General features: G+C 47.3%; 1 protein-coding gene across 3 annotated transcripts in view; it reads right to left on the bottom strand.

Annotated features, from left to right (window-relative positions):
* Positions 1-6780: 6780 nt before the first annotated feature.
* AMBRA1 (autophagy and beclin 1 regulator 1) overlaps positions 6781-21199 on the bottom strand; it is a 125271-nt gene continuing 110852 nt past the window's right edge. For all 3 annotated transcript variants that reach the window (XM_042813721.1, XM_042813723.1, XM_042813724.1), the window contains 3 exons: positions 17754-17846; positions 15923-16116; positions 6781-8313 (listed from right to left, as the gene is read on the bottom strand). In XM_042813721.1, coding sequence (XP_042669655.1) covers positions 7823-8313; positions 15923-16116; positions 17754-17846 — 778 coding nt within the window. In that variant the 3' untranslated portion in view covers positions 6781-7822. The remainder of the gene's footprint in view (positions 8314-15922; positions 16117-17753; positions 17847-21199) is intronic.

Raw genomic sequence — 21199 nt, 5'->3', positions numbered from 1 at the left:
CACAACGTCACGGTGCCGCGGCCAATCCCCGCGCCGCCGCTCCCCCCCAAAAAACCCCTCGTGTGCCCCCTCCTTTCCCAGATGTGCTCTCCCCCCCCTCCCCCGGCAGTTGTGCCGTGAGCCCCCCTGCGCCCCTCACCGCGGCGGGCAGCCCTGCAGCACCGCGGACAGCGGCGGGCAGCGGGCACCGAGCGCGGCACCACAGGCGGGGAGGGCGCGCTGGCAGCGCCCGAAGGCAGCGCCGGGCCGCTTACGGCCACGGGGGAGCTGCGAGAAAGTGCCTTCGAGGCCGCGGCCCAAAGCCTTGACCTCGGGCACACCCCACCCTTTCCTCTTCCTTCTTCTCTCCCGAAGAAAATCGGTGTCAGGGAAACCGCTGCGCTCCGGGTGCACCCGTTTGGCTGAGTGCTCCCAAGCCGATGGGGCTGCGCTGGCACTGGGCTGCTTGATGGGCTCCAGCTGTCACGGGTAGGCATTCAAGGCCTCTCCCGTCCCGCACAGCTCCCACAGCACCTCACGGAAACCTCCCCCAACACTCCTGGCCCCTGCAGTCCCCACCGAACCCAGTGCTCCCATCTACACACTTTAATATTCATCAATATTCAGTCAAATACAGGCTTGGTCTAAAGAAAACGTGCCTGATGATGGAACTATTTACATTGCAAATCATTTCTAATAACCCACCAGTAGTCAGCTTGATAAATGCTAAACCATTTATCAGCCAAATAATAATAATAATAATAATAATAATAATAATAATAATAAAATATAATAAAAACAACTCAGAACCTGAGAGAGGGAACAAGCAGGTGGAGATGGGGCTCAGCCCTGTGCAGCAGCACTGAAGCACTGTGTGGGGAGCAGTGCCAGTGCTGATCCCCCCAGCAGGAACCTGAGGCCCTGGGGGCTCTCCCAAAGGGAGGAGAACTGCTGGGGGTACGGCCAGGATGCCAAATCTGGGCAGAGCCAAAGGAGGGCATTGACACCTCACTGCTCAGCAGCATCTGCCTTCTGTGCTTTCAGAGATCACTGCTGCTATTTTAAGGTTGCACTCAATTTTGTCACATTTGCCATATAAGCACGACTTGGAATATTTCAATATAATTGTTGTGTTGCAGTCCCCATTCTTGCAATGCTTATTTGCTTTCTGGGTAATGGAAGGGGTAAAGTGCTTTTGAATCACTTCTTTTATACCCATTATCCAGAGGGAAAAAAAATTAAAAAAGAAAAAGAAAAAGAAAAGAAAAACTAAAAAAAAAAAAAAAAGAAAGAAAAAAAAAAAAAAAGGAAAGAAAAAAGGGAAAAGAATCAAGTTGAAATGCAGGTGTGAGCTGTTCCCAAGCTAACGAGCCGGGTGCTCTGTTGGATCCTTACCCAGTTACAAGCCATCCCCTTTGCTCAGTGCACTGTCTGGTGCTGCTGGGGCGCAGGGCACCCCAGGCAGCCCAGCACCACCATTATCCCAAGGCAGGATAGGCTGGGAAGGGCCGTGCTGAGGCTTTGGGCACTGCCTGGGGCTCACAGCAGAGCTGGGGGTGGAGGAGGCTCAAGGCTGCAGCAGGAGAGAGCTCTGTGCTCCACTGGCCAGGCTAATAACCTTGTATTAAATTATGAGCCCGGGCTTGTGGCTTGTTTGTTTTTATTTTTTTTATAAGCTGTCTGTTTAGATTTATCACCGCAATTCCTGATAGTGCCTTGTCGGGGATCATTACGATAATCGCAGTGCAGTGTCTGCGGGGAAGGGGAGGGGAGCAGGGTGCTGGGTAGGAGCTGCCTGCAGCCTTTTGGGGCGCAGGATCCGGTGAGGGGGAGGCACAGGGCAGGAGCCCTCGCGAGGGGATGTCGGTGACACACTGCCCAAAAGGCGGGGTTAGGGCCCATGGGGTTCCACACAGAGGGAGGGGGGAGACAACCTCCCAGCAGGAGGTCTCCATCCATCTCCTTCTCCAACTCCATCTGAATCAAGATACTGCTGGAAGGAAGAGAAGCCCTGAGAGAGGATGTGCAGAGAAACCCAGAGGATGCAGTGCAGTTGGAAATTAGAAGGTTCTGTTTTGGCATCAATCCTTCACCTCCCCTTAATTCCCAGTAATTACACCATTTATTTAGGTAAGGCTCTTGGAGCAGAGTGAGCAGAGGAGAAAACAGCAGGAGGCCCTCCACCCCGGCATGCCATCCTCCCAGCCAGCTCCCTTACACACTTGGGTGTGCAAACAAGCACGTGCAGCCTTTCTCCTCCTCCTCCCCTCAGCAGTTCTTGCTCTGCCCATGCCAGCAGTACTCCAAGACCCTCTCCCACAGCAGGAAACAGTGTTGTGCCCTCCAGTGAGACTATGGACCCCCAACTCCAGAATTAGGAGAGAAGCAAGCAAGGAGTAGTGAGAGTGGCACCTGGAGGAGCAGCCCACAAGCGTCCCATGCTGCAGTGAGTGGCTGGGCTGGGTCCAAGCCCCAGCAAGCACCATCTCCAGCCCGTCCTGCTGCCATCAGTGTCATCAACTGCGTGGGAGGCAGCACTCCTAGAAAGAAAAACCCATTCAAATGATGAGCATAAGACAAGTAACAGTAAAGAGGGAGTGAAAAAAGAGCAGGAGGAAGATGCTTGAGAGAGTCACCCAGTAAGAGCCTATAAACTATGTTGTTCCCTGGCAGAGAGGAGTCATGGGAAGCAGGGGCACGGACACCTTGCAGCAAATGTGCCACGGCCCTTTCAGTTTCACTTGGTCCCTAGAATCTGGCTGAGGTGTTCCCCAAGCTGGGTTTACAGAGGCAGCGAGCAGCTGTGGGTAGTGCTCATCCCTGCCACGCCATGCCCACCACCCCGGCCCCGTCTCAGGGCCATGACCTCCATTCCATGTCCCCAGCACATGCCGCGCACTTGGCTGCATTGAGCCCACCAAGCACTGCGCAGGGCTAATTTCTGATGGTGCTGTCACGATGCATCATGTCAAATACCTCACAGGAGTACAAGCACATTATGCCGACACAGCCACCTTTGTCAGCCAGAGCTGAAATCCCAACATGAGAACACCACAGGTTTAGCCTTCCTCAGCACCCCTGCAGCAAATCCATGCCAGGGGCCTCTCGGGGTTCCTCGCAGCCCAGCACTGCCTGAGTCCCCTGCAGCCCAAATGCTGCTGCTCTGGAGCTGCACTTGGCGCCTGCAGCAAAGCAGCAGGCCCAGCCTCACTTCCTCCCTAAGTAATTGCTTTAATTAGCATAGGGCTTGATGTAGGTGATTAGTTCTCAGGAACTTTGGCAGCAGGCAAACAGACCAGCACAACCCCTCATGGCCTTTGCATTTATCTGCCTCAGTGCCAGCCTCAGTGCCAGCTGCTGATACATCTCCATCAGCCCACATGAGCCCTCGCTGAGCCCATCTGGGGCTGAAGTGCTCAGAAATAACTAACTGCCCATTACAGCTGCCCTACCACATGGCGGTGGCGCCCAATCTGGAGGAGCAGCCAGAGCCCCAAGAGCTCTTGGGATATCACTGCTTTGTGAACCTGGGAGAAGAGGGAAGGCGAGGGGCTCGGCAAGATGATGGAGCATGGCTGCAACCTTCAAAATGACTGTTTCTCTGATTTCAGCACTTGAGAAGGCAGCAGGTCCTGGAGCTCTGAAGTCCATCCGTCTCTCTCAGTGCCAGCACCATGTGCTCCCGCTGCCCCAGCACCCACATCTCCCAGTCCAAGGCAGGAGCAGATGAAAGGCTTCTGCTCAGGATGCGGCATGGAAACAAATCCCTGCGCTCTCTGGAGTGTGCCCGGCACACTGTGGCAGCGGGCAGAGGCCTCTGCTCCAGGGACTGAGAGGAAGGGGTACCACGACGGGGCTGGGGATGGCTGAAGGCAGCAGCTGTAAGGGGAGGCCATTCCCCACTGTGTGCCGAGCCCCGCGCAAGGCTGGCAGCAGTGCCACATTGTGTGCTGCACACCAAGATCCCAATTAGAGGCAGACGCCTCACATGCTGAACACTTTCATTAATTTGCCTTTTCCTGTCAGAGAATGGCTTCTCTGACAGACTGGGAGGAAGCAGAGAGGGCTGCTGCTGCCCAGCAAACTGCGCTTCTGCCTAGGCCAGAGAACGGCTGGCTGCAGCAGAAACCCACTTGTTTTTGGAAGGAGTCCCACCTGCTGCTGGCCTCCATAGGCCTGTGGATGAGAAGAGCCATGATGAATGGCTGCATGCCTTAACATGTGGGGAAAGGGACATCACCAGCTACTGCCACAAAGGAGGGGAAGGCTCCCTGCAGCCAGGCCCCACGAGCTCCCCACCAGCTGCTGCGCAGGGCTGCCTGCTAAGCCTGGTGCTGGTGCACTCATGGGTTGCAGCAGGGCCCATACAGGGAAGGATTCACACAAAAGGCCCCATCCAGCACAGCAGCTCCAACCAGTATTTCCAGGGCCCCAGGCTTCTGGTTCCTTCTTTCTTTTCCTTGCTAACCTAAATTACATTGGGACCTCCGGCTGTTCCCCTACTCTTCTAGCTCATTAGGGTGCCTAGAGAACCCCGGCTCCCACAGAACCTGGCCAACCCATTATTAACCTCCTTCCACACCAAGAACCGGCTCTTATTTCGCCTCCCATTCCCACCTCAATTTTCATCTCTAGGCGGACTTTACACCCCTCACCCTGGAGGTGACTCACTTTCTTCAATAGCCTCTTGTGAGGGACTTCATCAAAACCCATTTGAAAGCTAAATAAAATTCTCAGCACTGCATTTCTCCTTTCCCTAGGATTTTGTTAGCACATTAAAAGACTCCTGACAAGCTAAGGCTGAGAAAAGCTTTTGGTTTTTAAGATTATTTCCTGCTCCTAAGCAGCAAAGCTCTCATTTTGCCTCCTAAATTGGGCCAGCAAACACGCGTGGCTCCAGCTTGGTTTCCTCAGGCAGCTCGTGTTGAATTTCCACCTCGCTCCTGGCAGGGTGCTTGCCTCCACGCTGTGTTATCACGCTGCAGTGAGCAGATAAGCTGCAGGCTTTTGGGAAGGAGCCTCTCAATCCCACGGCCTGTGCTGCTCTGTACCTCAGGCAGGCTGCGGGGTGGCCACAGGCCCACACCAGAGCTCAGATCAGCCCTGCCCTAACCAACCTCTAGCTCTTGGGTTAAGGAATCCAAAGCAATGGCAAGGAGCTGCACTTGGCACATTCTAGGACTGCACTCCAAAAATAAAATATGCTCCTAACACATGAGGTCCAAGAGCACCTACTAGTTTTGTGGCCATATAAAGAAGCCTACAAAGCACACCTAAGGCAGCATCTGCTCCATTCCACTTACAGCTTGTACAAGCACAGAGGCCAGGCCACGGCTGTCACCACGCTTTGGCCCAAAGCTAGAGAGCGGATTAGGAGGAACACCAAAGCTACCTGCCCTGATCAGGCCCCCAGCCTTACATCATCTGTGGGCTTTCCCCACAAGCCTCAAACAAGCAGTTGCTTTGGAACTTCAAAAGTGTCCCAAGTTGATGTCAAGTGGAGCGGCTGCAGTTTGCTGCAGCTCCCACTGGAGTTCACTGCCGCTCTGCCAGCATCTCAACAGGGACAGGTCCTGATCAAGCGGCAGCCCCCAGCAGAGCAGCTTTGGGCCCTGCACAGAGTGCCCCTCCATGGCAGCAGGCCTTTGAGAATCTCTTGCTAAAGCAAGACAGCCCAGAAGACCTTTCTCCAACCATGATGGAAATTTTTCCGTAGATAGTTTGGCTCTGATTATGGAAATGGACATCTGTAAATGCTCTGCAACACATCCACTGAGAATGGGCCTGAAGACTCTTCCAGAAACCACGCAAGGAGAGGGAACGGGAGATGCCAGGATGAGCTGAAGCAGAAGCAGTTTTTTCCAGGCTCTGTTTTTGTTTTCAAGCAGAGCAGTAAACAGCTCTGCCCAGACCTGCGCCGCCTTGTCTGCATGAGTCCTCAGCTGAGACACAGCTCCTCCGGCTCCCAGGGTCGGCACATCCTCAGGCCACACTATGCTGAGGCTACAGGGATGCATGAAGCCTTCCTCATCACACAAGGGAATCCCGTTTCTCAGGCTGCTCTCCTGTCAGATCAGGGATGTGGTTGGCTCAGGGCAGGTTTAAGAGTCTCATTAACACTCTGCAATGAGGCCTGGCAGCAGCTGATTTGATTTAAGGTTCATTTCCAGGCTGTGATTTAAGAGAAGATTTGCTTAATGTTCTCTAACAGACTCTTCTGACTGGGAGCCTGAGTGCTGCCTAATGACAGCCTTATTTATTGTAACATCTTTGCAGTGCAGAGTCTAGAGGAGCAGAGCAGAAGCACAGCAGCTGCTGGCAGGTGCTCGGATGGCAGAGGAAGCATCCCTCTGTGCAGACAGTGGTAACAGATGCTGGGGAGTGCATTCCTTTATCCAGGACAGCTAGACATTGCATCTCTTTTCTGCTTTAAGAGGTCAGCAAGACAGGTCTCTCTCTGCTTGCCTAAAAAGGACAGTGCTGTTGCGTACTATTTTGAACAGGACAGGAGAAATGCTCCCCTTTCTCTCTGTTGCAGTACCTGAATGATAGGAAATGCAGAAGTGCCTGCTCATCCCCAGACTGGTTGAAAGCCAACTTGCAATTGAGATTCTCTATTCCTCCTCTCTGTTGCACAGCTGAAGGCCTTCAACTCCAATGCTGAACCTGCCATCCTTCCGGGAAGGGAATGACTCTTGTCTGACATTTGTAAGCTACCTTGAGTTTCTGAGCTGGATGTACCTATCTCCCAAAGCCGATCCCACAGACATTCATCACACAAATGAAGACAGTAGGTCAAGCAAGGGTTTGTCATATTTTAATGACGTTGATCTTTGGTGTTTCCCTCGTTAGCATTCACACTCTCCCCGTCCTTCCTCCACAAACCTGCTAGGGATGGAGAGTTACAAACGAAAAGGAAAATCACATCTGAGACTAAAAACAGAATATCAGAGCCTTGATTTCTCCACTAGAAACTACATGTACAAGGTCAAGATTTCACATGCAACACCTTACATCACAGACCCATACCTCACACCCTGGCCTGGAGCTCAAAGACATTTCCTGCTCTCTACCAAGGAGGTGCAGCTCAGTCCTGGCACCATGAAACCACTGGGATGGCTCATTCATATTAATGTTGGCACAGCTTAGAATATCCTTGCGTGAACTGCAACCTGACTGGAGAGCAGTAACCCCTATCCCTCTACTCATCTATATAGCAGCTCTGTTTAGGTTCCTGACAAGTACTAGCCTAATTCTAAGAAGGAAAGATCCCCACTCGTAAGCAGTTCCTGAGCCATGCAGGTTTTGATGAATCCCAGCTCTTCCCAGAAAAGACCACAGCACAGGACTGTGTCCCGGAAGACTCCTCTGCTCCAGCAACAGCACTGGAGCACCACACCCAGGTTTGTACAGGAGGGCTGTCAGTCTCCAGAAGGATGCTGCAGGCCCATTTCCCTTCACTCTGCTGATCAGCCTGTATACGCATAAAAGGGCAGGAAAGAGGAAAGGGAAGAAGCATGACAAAGAATGACACTGACCAAACTGCAGGGTTGAGCTCAGCAGATCCCACATGACTTCAAAATCTGCATGGGGTGCAGCCAGTATTGTTTATATTCCTGTTTATATTCAGCAGCGGGAATGTTGGAAATTAAGATAGTATGCTTTCTTGCCCATGGCTTCCTTGCAGTTCTTGTCTGTTACCACTCACCCAGGACATAGAAACCCTCTGAACTACTAACATCCTGTCGGAGCCACACGTCCCTACTCTTCCAGCTTCTGGCCAGCTGTGAGGTACAGGTCTCTGCTGAGCAGTACAAGGGTAGCACCAACACACAACTCATCTCTACCTGTTCCGCGACTCCCCACTGGTGCTGTCATTACTATAGAAGTTGGTACTGTCAGGAAGATGGTTATTATTAGTTAGGTCACTGTATTCGATTGGTCCCTCAGTGTCCATGGAGGACTGGACCTGCTCCGGCAGGTCCAGATCACCAGTGTCTTGTCCTTCACTCTCACCAGAGGATGTCCGCGGGCTCAGGCCATGCTCCGACAGCTGCATAGACTCTGAAAGGATCCGTCCCTCCAGCTCAGCTGCCAGCTGCTGTGAGGTGGACTGATGTGCTGATGTGCCCTCAGCGCCAGTGGACTCTGCACCAGTCTGAGAGCTGCGGTGGATCCGGTGACTCACGATGATGTTGTTGCCAAAGCCACCCATGGACGCCATGGTGGTGCTCTGCTCCCGCTGCACCACAGCAGTCATGCCTCCTTCTGCCATCAGCCTTTGTATCCTGCTCAGGGCATCCTCCCCACTGGTCCCATATTCTGGACCTTCACCTGCAAAGAGAGAGCAAAAGAAACTTTGGTGTACCAGGCAGACTAAAACACCAAGAAAATGCATGCTCTGGGATGCTGAATAACGGGGCACATGTGCTGGGACAGAAAACAGGCTTTGCTCCAGACGAATCCCAGTATTTCATTTCTGTAACTTCCATTGAAATGCCAAACAAATGCAGTGCACTCTGTCAAGAAGTCCAGTGTGTAGGCTTCCGCTCTCCTCAACAGATATCTTTCGAGGAACATCTCTTAAGGTTTTTGTCTATTCTTCCTCAGACTTCCCTTCATAATTTGGCTGCGCCGAGCTCTGAGGGAACCACTGTCAGATGCCTTGGCTGCTGAAGATCACCTCTGAAGAAGAAAATCTCTCAGAAAAATAGCCCGTGTAGGAGATTAAACCCCACAGCAGGAACATCCAAGCCCAGTTTCTGTTTTTCACCATTCTCCTTTTGCTACAAACCTTAAGCAGACTGTCTGGGGAAAACAATCTGTAATCATAAACTGCCAGAATTACTCCACAGTGGGATCCTGACGATTCTTATTAAAGAGATAAATCTCACTCCCAGCTCCACGAAGCTATCACAGTGCTGATTAGAGGAGGAGAAAACCACGAGCTCTCCTGGCACCAAAGAAATCAACACAATTGTCAACAAGGCTAAGATGTAGGCTGAAGTTAAAACACAACAAAAAACAAAATGCCACATTGACTAGGAAGACAAAGCACCTGGGACTGTGGGATAGAGATCATATCTCCAGTATGGGAGCTGGGATATTCAGCACAGACAACACCATGCTGCTGTAGATGTTATTTTCTGTGGAAAAAACAAGATGGTTAAAGCTGTTAACATTTACGCAGTCAGTTGGTGACAGCTTACTCCCTTTCTTCTCTGTCTCAGTGGTATTTGCATCAAATACCACTGACTTCCTCCACCACAGAGTATACCTAATTTCTTCAAGCAAGCCTGCTGACATACTGCCCTGCTGTAGAAACACAGCAGATATTAAGGGCAAGCTTAATTCTCACAAGCAGAATAAGTCCTTTTCTGCTAGGAATGTAGTAAGCCTGCTATATCAACCATGCATACAGCAATTACATAGCTCCTTGATTAGAGCATTAGGAGACCACGGAGATACCAGTAATCACAAGAGAATTTGGAGCACAGCCCAGAGGACTGTGCAAGAACACCGACTGTGCAGAGCATGGCCAATAACTGCAGCAAAGAAATCCTGTCCAGAATGTGGGTGATGCATGAGTTAGGAACCAGACTGACCAGCATAAGCAAGACCAAGAACAGAAGAAGGAAGGACTGGAAGGACTGGAAACTTCAGTGCGAAAACATGAATGCCAGGTAACACTGGAACAACAATCTTGAGCAGGAGTAAGTGGAAGTTTTGAGAAACATGGTTTTGAATTCAATCACTGCTGCTTCCTTCTGGGGACACAGTCATAAGCACTTCATTACCAACCATCTGGTCAGGCCAGACAGGATGCTTGAGAAAGCCAAGATGTACAACCTGGTTGAGAGGAGTGCCAGCCCACCCTACCTACACAAGCCCTGGAACAGCAGGTACTGTGCTCTTGACAGATCGCTTGCTATAAACTGGCCCATGCAGGAGTGCTGGAACTGCAAATCAGCCAGGATCCCCAGCCGACACTCCTTAACGTTACAAACACATGCTTCACAAGAGGAGTCTTTGCACGCAGCGCACACCGCAGCATCTCCTGCTGTTCCCATCCCTTAATTATTACATGTTACGGCTGAACTGCCAGTTGAGGCACATGCCTGCTCAGAGAATAGGCCAGGGCTGATGCCACAGCAGTAATCAGAAAGTTAGAAGTCTTCAGGTAACAAGAACTGAGACACAGTCTGCTGGAAATGTCAGAAAGACAGACTATCAAAGGCCGGAAGTCAACTTTCCCATTCAAGTGGTCAAGAAGCACCTCTACTCTGGGAGTTAGGGAGTTGTCCTCCCCTCCCACTCTCCTCAGGTTTCAATTTCAGCTGACTGGATCAGAGCAGAGCTTCCTGAGCAGTGTGCCTTGTGTTGAGCTACAGCACAGATTCACATAACAGCCTATTTCTACTGTCTGGTGACTCCCACACATGTTCTTCACCATGCTGCCAAGGAAGGCCAGACTAGTTCTCCATGCAAGAGAAATAAGCTAACTTCCATTTAGTGGACATTCAGGCTACGTATTCAAGCTATGTATTCAGGCCCTTACCCAAAACAACAAATGCCCTCAACCAAACCTGAGGTCACCAGAAACTCCAGCTTCCTGTAGTGGTTAAGCTCCACTACTTATCCAACAGCTGAGTAAAATCTGGACTGATAGAAATCCTGTTCTGGTGACACCTTTTTCAGACTCCACAGGTTTTAAGCATAACCAAAGCTCCTGCAGGAGCAGTAAGCCACGACTGCATATCTTATTCTCCATCCAGAGAAAGCAATTCCTTAATGCTCAAAAATTTCCTCAAATGCTCAAAACTACATTCTGATCTCCCAAGTCCTGTGAAATCCTTTACCCTAAGGATAAAGGAAAAAACTCTCAGAGTATTGAAGACAAAATCCAGAAGACTGAGCTAACTGGTTCCAGAAACAGCCAGTGTGTGGAGTAGGTAGGTGTAAGACCTGGCAATTTCTTTTCTACCTCAGCTGTCCCTGGGTCAGAATCCATCAAAAAGCAGGGAGTAATCCCAAAAGGGTCCATTCACTTCTGGATAAAGACACACAGATTCTGTGTCTGACAGTACGGAGAAGCAACACTCTGTTCCCTTACAGTAATTAGCTATTCCCACAAACCTTTTCTACTCCTAACCAAAGTGACTTTTCCAGAGTTCCAAACCCCCATCAATCCTACTAATTACACACTGAAAATCACTCTTGAGAGTAATTATCCCAAGAATCCCAAGGTTTCTGTCACTCTGGGTGATTGGCTCCAACAGTTAACAAAATAAGGATACGGCCAAGCTAATACTGTCTGCTGAAGCCCTCCACCACACTACTCCAGTAGGATGAATTTGTTACAGAAGACTACAAAGGCAAATTGCTTGGCAATCTGTCAATGTAGGCGGGCTTAAGGAACATTTCTGCTCTTAAAGGAAGTGGAACCTGACATAAATACAGGGAGTACAACTAATTTACTTATGGACATGGAGAATGCAACACCTGACAGAACAAATCCCACAGAGGCGATCGGGCTCATCTGTTGCCATGCAATACACCAATATCTCTCTTCAATTTTTCCTATTTTCAGCTTTTCTCTTTCTAAACTCAAGCAGTAGCTAGCTATGCCTGCAAACAAAGCTATAAAATTAGCACTGTGTTAGTACTGCAGAGATACCTAAGTCTTCAGAGTACATGGAACAAGAGCTCTGAGGTGTGAGCTGACCCACTAATTCAGATGCTCAAAGATAAAAATAACAGCATTTTAAAATTAATTCATGTATTGCAGAAGGAGAGGAAAGGGGGGGGTCACAGCTCTGCCTAACCAGCTATGAATAATGGCATCTCCCTTAGTGCCAGAAGAAATACTACCAGTTACTTTCCTTTCCAACCTGCTCAGAAGCATGCTCACACTCCCTGTCTGAGGTGGCTAATTCAAACAGAAAAGGCACAGCTGCTTTGACTCATAACCAATTTCTTAACAATAACTTACCTTGGTGATTGGAAGACTGAAACTTATTTTTCTAATTAGAGTTTAAAAATTGCTCTATAATTTAATCCCAAGAGAATCAGGTACTTGAAGCACTTAGCACTGTAAAGGCTTGCACAGTACCTGAAGACTATTTTTTTCACAGAGCATTTTTCAGAGGGCTTTAAAGAGAAAGTGAACTTTGCGGTTCTGTCAGGCACACGACATACACTGTACAGATCTGCAATCCTATAGGACACGTTACATTTTACAGATGGGCAGGCAGATGAAAGGTTAAGGGACCTGCCCACGTTTCTGCCTGGAGAATGAGAGGCAGATCTGGAAATAGAGCCCTGGTGCTCCGGTTCCCACACTGATCACAAAAAGTCACATCACATATGATAACAGCATGGCAGAAACGTGTTCAGCTAATGCAAAACAGTATGTTTCCTCATAGCACACGTGAGGCTCAGCTGCTACCAGGGTATTCCTGCCCATGCAGTCCCTCAGCACACGTTCCTAATGTCTCAGATTAAAAGTATTACGCTGCATCTAGGCACACTGACTGTGCTCGCAACTGCAGCTTAGGCAACCTCGGGATGCTCTGTTTATACCAGAAAAGTTTCATGTGCGTGTGACATCCATTTGCTATCAGTTTAAGCAGGATGAAGCCCTTAAAGCACCTGCTGCAGCCTCTGACAGAAGTTGGACGGGATGGAACGGTATACTGGCCAGTGAATTTAACCTACTGAAATACATTAAAAAAACCAAAAACCTTATATTGCATGAAAGCAGTCAACACATTCCTCCTTCAGAGACAGGCAAAGTAGCAATCCACTGACAGCAAACCTTCTGATAGCTGCAATTTCGACTCATAACTGGAGCCTACTAGTACAGTGAGCATTTAGCTAGCTGAATTTTAAGCCCCAGAGACAACAGAGATGAAAGGAATTGAGATGACAATTGCCACTTGGGCACACAACCAGACAAGTTTCCTGCAGCACCTCTTCCACGGCTCCAGCTGCTGGCAGCCACGGCTGCTCACACCACTCTCCACACATTCAGCAGCCTGAACAAGTGTCAGCCACAGCTTGACACAATCTGGATTGGGAATTACATTTTCTAAAGGTTAAACAGAGGTCATTAACACTCATAAAGAATCTTGCTGATTTCTGAGTGAAATTTTACTTGCCAGTTGAATACACAGCCTTTCCTCATTGTGCCCATTTGCAAGGGCAAATGTTTATATCATGCCCCAAAAGACTGTGTTTAATTAAGAATGCCTCCAAGTTACAACTCTATCACAATTTCCAATATGTCTGTCAGCTTAAAAGAAAGCAGGAGAACAGCTGAAACACTGTTCTCGGCATTTCTCAGTACCTCTCCTAGTTTTTCTCCTAAACGTATCTTATCTTGGTTCATGTGTGGCTGGCGAGCAGAGCTCACAAGGCAGCTATCAACTGCTGAAAAACAAAGCCATACAGACATTAGAGGGATTCACTTCTAATAAAGTCATCACATACTCATTCCTCCAAAGGAGGTAGAAAGATAATCAGAACAGCAAAGTCCCCGCAGAGCTTTGCATGAGAAAAGGAAACTATTTATACCACCACAGAGCTTAATTAGATTTCTGATGCAATTCTGCATACTTTTTTTTTTTTTTTTTTTGTACAGTAAGCACATATCTGCAAGAAATGCCATGATCTAGAATTCCCCACAACAGCAGAGCTCACACGACATAAGACAGAACCTCACTCCTGGGGATAGCACTTTTCTCTTTTAATTTTTTGGGGAAACGTTCAGAGATTTTTGTTTTGTGGTTGTTTTTTTTTTTTTCTTTTCTTTTCCTGTGACGAGGTGATAGCTAAAACATTCCTTTACATTACTCAGAATCACATCTGCTTTATCCATTTTGCTGTTGATAATACTGCTAAGCCCTTACACAGTGATTTACATCTTCAAAGCCCCATACAAAACACTAATTAATCTTCGCAGCCCCTCGTGTGCTGTATGGGAAGATTTATTCCCATTTGGTAGACGATTAATATTTTGCCCTAGGTTGCACACCAAGTTAATGGTAGAACACATCCCCCCTCCTCCCCCCCCTTTGAATGTCCCTGACATCTAGATCCTGATAACAGGAAGCCTTGTTTGTCTTTCGACAGACAAATAGTTACAGTAGATACAATGGGCAAATTTAACCATTAGAAAAGAAGCACAGCACCCAGTCTGACCTGCTTGAATGCACTGGGTGAATATCACAAGAGTTTATGATGCTAGAATAACAGTAACCTTAATGCCACAGCAAGATCGGCAGGGCTCAAACTGTACATGTATTTTGCAACTTGCAGAAGAACTGATCAACTACATAGCATGAACACCGGAATTGTCACCAGTGCATCCATCCACACTGGGAATGTTCTGAGAATCCATATACTAGAAAGGAGAGCGGACAGCCCATTTTGCAGGTGAAGCCACTTGTGTAAGAGCACACAGTTTCAGTCAGAGATCACACCAGATGTGGAAACTATGAATCTTCTTTCAAGCAAGAGACAGACAACAAGAAGTCTCTGCCCCTGGCTTGCTTTCTTACACTCCTTTTCTTCTGAATGCTCCATGTTTCACTTCATTACAGAGAAACTCTGCCCACAACACTAGTAAGGGACAACTCTTTCCCACCTCACTAATGTCTACTTACAAGCCATACTCAGATCTGAAAATGGAAAGGTTATAGAGAATGAAGAAGGGAAACCTGTAGATGATTGCAGAACAGCAGTGGGAGGAAATATTTAAGTTCTCTGTTTTAACAGAACAGAAAGAGGCCCCCACACCTGCAACATCAGCCATCACTGCACTGATGCAAGAAGCTCCCAGAGCTGCTGCACACTGTGCCCCGTTCTTCATCTGCATCTCACATTCAGTGGAAGGAACAGTTCCCATAAGCTCAACATTTGTCCACACGTTCTGTGTTCCAGTCAAATTCACATGCCCTCAACTGCATTAATGTTCTAGAGAAGTTAATGCTAGTTCTGTTGAGATTAGCAGATAGGAAACAACACAGATCAATAATTTGCAATTCGACGTTAAACTGAAGAGCCGATATCAGAGAAACACAAAATCTTATCACGCATGCTGGATGCTGCAGAGTGGGAATTGTGGAAGAGTTGCATGCCAAAAGGCATATTCCACCATGTCAGAGCACAAAGCGTACAGATACGGATGTCATGGGGCTGCTTTCCACAGCCAAATGGGTTATCATGAACTTTCAAAATTGCCCCTTTAATTTTCTCTGCCTTTCCCACGTACACACAGTTCAACGCCAAGGTTTCAGAGTTGGACTCAAATGCAATGGCTCAGTACATAGACAGGAAGCCTGGACAAAATTACTATGCTTTCAAATTATCAGTGATTTGTTATCATAAAGAAACTGCACATCAGCTGCTCAAAGCTCTTTATATGCTGATAATTTCTCCCACACTGGGAAACATTAGAGATGTTTTCCAGTAGCCGAGCTGGACATTCATCACAGCCTTCATCAATCAGACTAAGCAGAATACTCATATCTGCCTTTGTGAGAATTAATTTACAGTATATTTTATTTGTATTCCGAGGCTGAGCTTGTGAAGCTTGCATGGGTTTCAGGTGCAGAGGTTGATGGACCAAGTTTGCAGTCCTACTGACGGTTACAGTATAGAGTATTTGTGAAGAGTGATGTCAGTACAGCTAGCTTTTCTTGAGATTACTGTGTCTTTGTAAAATTGATTTTGCCCTGTGAAAGCATATGAAAAAGACTTTTCTATTCGTATGGGCAGAGACAAACTGCCATGATCATCTTGGCCTGGCTACAAGTAAATTAGGCTGGAGAAATCTTTGCTGAAGAGATGCAGAAGTGTAAAAACGCATCATGGGATATGGAATCTATACGGAAACTCCTCACTCGTGAGGTAAGTTCTGTCAAACAAATAAGCTTCTCACCTTCCCCAGTCCCTGCAGATGTGGATTCCTGCTCCTGTACCTCCCTCTCTGTCTGAGTCTCGGCATTTTGCAGCTGAGGCGCCAAGGTCTGGGTACCCTGTGAAGTCACAGAGGTAGGGGGGTTTCGTGGTTGTAGACCTATGGCATTCATCAGGCCCATGTCCCTGTCTGTCCTCCATGTGGCTCTGCTGGTTCTGAAAAGAGAGAAAAACAAATATGATCGTAAGATTGGAGACAATACATCCCAGCAAGATGGAAGCATTCACCTGAGCCTCTTCCTGTCTCTACTCCAACCAGGCAGCTTCCAGCCACTGCACAGGCTGGGCCTGGAATGAATGGTCATCTGCACTTAAAGACAGACACACCTCTCCAACCTCAGCTGGCTGGTCTCTTGAGTTTTAGGCTAAGAGAGTCTTTCAGTCTACTCACCCACAGAAGCAGCGTGTCTGACAAGCTTAAATATGTATCCCTGAAGTACCACCGCCTGCAGAACTACCTGCTCTCAGGGTCACCAAGTTCAGTTGGCTACACAAATGCAGCACAGGACCATAAACACACATATCACCTCTCTCTGAAGCAGGACAGTTTCTTCTCCTGAGGATACAGCCTGTATCCTTTCCCTCATCTGGACCTCCTAGTTTGTCAGCATCACACATGAATGCTCCCTGGCAGGCATTTCTGCTTGTTCCAGTCAGACAAGAGAAATTCTCTGTTCTCCAAAGCAAATAACAGGAACCGCCTCAAGGCTCATTAGCTTCTCAGAGACAAACAGTTGAAGTGTATTCAGCTACAAAAGCTGGATATTGGTAATGCTTGGATGCTCTTTCCAAAACTGACCTCTGGCTGTAAGTGCTGGGAATAGTAAAGAGTTTCTAGGAAAGCCTGCCTCATTCACAGTCAACATTCTTTCATAAGGTTTTGAAACCTGTTTTGCTTTTCTTACCCTCTCTCAGGAGCTTGTTCATTCTCAAGCAATATTTCTGTCTCTGATTCTTGAATCCCCTAAAGAGGGAATGAAGCTCCCACCTTTCAGGCTGCTCCTTAGCCCATCACACAAGACTGATATACACTGTCAAAAAAAAATGCAAGTAGCGGCAATATCCACTCATGGCAGACAGAGAATCTATACTGTTAATTGTTCATCTTCTGTCAGACAAAGGCTGTAGGACAGTACAGACACCAGCTCATAACTTGCTTGGGATCTTGAAGCTCATAGTTCAGAAACAAGACTGCAACACTCTTGTCAAGAACAACGAGCTTAAGAAGAAGCGCTTTTCACTGGGGAAAAAGCATGATACTGCACTACCATCTTTGTGTTTAGGATAACTAAACACATGTGCGCATCATTAGGTAGACTGGATGAAGCAGCCAACAGGATTCTAATGGGATTTAGCTTTATTTTTAGAGTTCAGTCCTCACAAACAACTGTCCCAAGACTAGAAACCAAAAGGATGAAAATCAATCACAGAGACCACCCAATGGATTTGCACTCAGCTCTATGAACACTACGTTGTTCAGTTATCCTCCAAAGGCACCATTAACTCAGCATAGCATCTTTGATGCTTGAAGCTCTACATGCTCCTCCTACAGCCTCCTCAAGGATATTACCAAGGCGATGGCTGACACACGTACTTCACTATCTCTGGCAGCACTCTTGGGCGTCTCACTTTCTAGAAGCATCCCAAGTGGCCTAACACATAGTGTGAAAGGAACAAAAATTGTGTCTTTAAAGCTGGTGCAAAGGGAACAAATGGGAAAAAGTGATGCTGTCAAATGTAATGAAGCCAGTAGAAAGGGTCAGCTTGCTCTCACCCATGCCCAGGAAACTCACCCAGGCCTCTCAGTGCTCCTGCTGCTGGAATGCACAGTGAAGACATTCTCATTCTGCTGGTCCCAGTGGTATTCAACTCCAGAGTTTAAGGCCCTTGAAACATCAAAGAAAAAATTATTAGTATGACAGGATGCTGTTTCAGCAAGCATGCATTACATCACCAGAACATGAAAGACAGTGCTGATTCCTGTTCCACAGAGAATGCAGGTCTAGTTCAGTTCATGTTTTCATTACAGGGGTTCATCATCAGTTGCAAATGCTGAGTATTGTATTACCCAGATAGCTCTGGAACATCCCATTCATTTCAATTCAATATTAGCACTGAAGCACAGCAATATGAGCAGAGAGATTTTCAGGAAATGAAGACATACAACTGTGTATAAAATCAGGTTAGCATACCTCCAAGTGACTAAACAAAGAATTGGAATGGGAAGACCAGCTCTCTTTGTGGTGTCTGCCAGTGTTTCCTGCTCTAGGTAATGCTAAGTAAAACACTGCTCTATATTTGACAATTAGTTTCTTTGTTGGTTCTCATTCTTTCTACCTATAAATAAATCCCTAAGCAGCTTTCTCACTGATGGTCACTGCAGAACAAGAACAGAGTCAGAGGAAATTTTGGTAATTTTCCACAAAAGTGTTTGTGCTGGATCAACTATATCTGTGCCGGAAAAGTCCAAAACTCGAATTTTACAGTGAATGTTACTAAGTTTAGCAAAACAGCAATGCTCCAACAAAGTTTCACAGTGCACTGTCTAAGAGGATACGTAAATCCAGGACCGATTAATCACCTCACAGGAACAAGCAAGGTCAACAATGTATTGTTATTCATCACTGCGCTGCTGAAAACGCTAAGCTGTTGTAGCCATGATGCTTTAAGTATACCTCCTACAATTTCTGAGGGCCAGCAGCAATTCAACAGAAAGAGGATAACAGTGAATTCCAACTTACTCCATACCACACAGAAATAAGAGCCCTTCTAGTCACTTAAGAGCATCCACCTACAGAATGGACGTTCTTAAGCATCCATCTTTACATTACAGTATCCACCTCAGAGCATTCTCCTACAGGATCAAAGCAAGTGACTATGGGGTTTGACCTAGTCAGTCTAGAAGCCCTGCCCACATACAGTGCTGGAGCATGGACAAGACTGTAGTTATTTGAAGCCTGGGATAACAGAAGGAACATTAATATAAGCCTAAGGATCATATGTCACACTCTGTAAGCCTATTCCATTCACAGGATCGATGATGTGGCAAAAGGACCTTGATCTGGAGAAAAAGAAGAGAAGGAAGTCCTGCAAAGACAGAAGGGAACTGCATCTGAAGAGAGGGATACAGAGCAACCCTGAGGTAGTCTGACAGCATTCACCCAGTCTGCAAGAAGGATAGAGGGCATGTTGTTGGTAGCTGAGTATGGCTTAGGCATAAACATAAATACAGTGTTTACGTGTATATATGAAAACACACATCCTCCGTAATGAGATGCCTCAGCAGAACTGTGGTAAGACTCCGGTTCAGAAGAGGGAAGGATGCTGCAGGTCAAGTGTGCTGCATGGCTGCACGGCTAAGCTGTGCCTACTGGAGGCCTGGGGCATGGCTGCTGGGTGACAGCACCTCAGGTTGGGGCTGAGGGCAAAAGCTGGAGAAAATGAGGTCAATAGAACCATGCGCAGAGTCTACAGAAGTGATCACTACACGTTTTTTGCTGAGCTAGCCCTGCACTGTATTATATCCCATGAAAGCAGCTAATGAGATGCTAATTTACAAAGACTTCAGAGTTTACTGACAGATGACAACCTACCACTACACACCTGCCAGTCCCTCTCTGGTTGTTTCATCCTTTGTACACTGAAACCTGTCACACTCTGTTGCCTACAAAGCAACACTCTGTGCGTAAGGGAGACTTTCTAACTTGGTAGTGAAATTTTCCGGAAAAAAATAACCTCCTTAGTATTTGCAGCTGTTATAAAATAGAGCCAAACTGGCCCATGCTCTTCTAACTCTCTCTTCACACTTCCATGCTTTCCAAAGTACAGGCATGGTCGCCACAGCCACCTATATGACAGGTATTCCTCACCTGTGTTCTGTGCAAACTACTTGTTTTCGTCAGTTTCCACTTGCAGAAACCAGAAGATTGCAAAATCTTTCCCAGTGCAAACCATGAACTGGCAATCCTGCATTTCTCTCTTTCCCCCAAACACCCAAGAGCTGTACTATACGGAAAGCTCAGCACACATACACATTTGAGTGATTCATCTTAATTCTACGGAAGCATCATGATACCAGTATCATGCTGACACACAACGCAGGAGTAAATGCTCCCGTCCGTTCTCCCACCCATTCTGCAGAAGCTCACTGCTGTACAGTCAGGATCTTCGATAGGAAATCCCAGTTCAACGCCATGCTGTCAATTCACACCTTTCTCTGGACAGTGAAATCAATAGCCATTCCGCTGAATGGCTTTTGCATTGCTTTGCACACTGCTTTTAAATGCTGCCATTTATCAACTATGTTTCACTGCCAAGCACCTATTAGCTGCTCATTTACTGTCAGAGAACCAAGAACTTTGTTTTCCTTTTGCAGGAGGAAGGCCTGTGGCAGCTTGTGCTGCTACTGCCTTTGCTGACTCTGACATTTAAGCCAAGGTCACAAGATTTGGTCATGATGGGAATTCAGCAGCCTTACCACCACTTTAACCTGGCTCTTTAGCCAGGACTGAGCACATCTACCATTAAGTCCAGAAAACTGGCTCAGAAAAGGCAGTGGCCACTTCTCCTACGGCAGTCAGCATCCTCACTGCTAATCTTCAGCATTTTAGTTCCACCAGGGCCAACCAAACAACTCACTCTTTCCCAACTCCACCTCTTATAACAGACTTCCAGGCGTAAAGCATGATCTTTGTTTCCTTTTGCAAGCATGTACACCTCTCTGATGTGGAATTCACAGCTATAAGGCAGGTATCCACCTTACAGCCTTAGGACGATTGTTTGAGACTTATGCAAAGGATTCTTCAGATTGCATCAAGACACAGCGGAGAAAGCAAATGCCTGAACCTACTAGAGGGAGTCAGTTGGGCAGTATCATTTATTCAAAGATCACCACCTCATGATTAGCAAATGTTTCATCAAGGAAATGGCACTATTTAATGGGTTAAGTGACAGTTTTTTGACCGTGTCTGCATTAGAAAATTGATCAGATATTTGCACCTCATACCAACTTATGCACGTAAGACGTGACAACCACAATTACTTTGGTTTAAAACAGATTTTGAATTACACTTAAAGATTTGCACTGGTTTAACCACACCTATTTAAAACAGTACAGTCTCCCTTGGCAGAAAAACTAAAGGGTTTTTTTACGCCCTTTGCAAAACATTGCTTGATTTTTGTAAATTAGCAAGCCTTTTGCAGCACGTTTCCCAGGAGATTTGCAAATCAAGGCTTGACT

This window comes from Centrocercus urophasianus, unplaced genomic scaffold (genome assembly GCF_019232065.1).
Source record: "Centrocercus urophasianus isolate 14NV4802_14NV808 unplaced genomic scaffold, USGS_Curo_1.0 seq_14, whole genome shotgun sequence".
NCBI classification, from domain to species: Eukaryota; Metazoa; Chordata; class Aves; order Galliformes; family Phasianidae; genus Centrocercus; species Centrocercus urophasianus.
The sequence above is the reverse complement of the archived record's forward strand: the minus strand, read 5'-3'. Positions and strand labels throughout refer to the sequence as shown.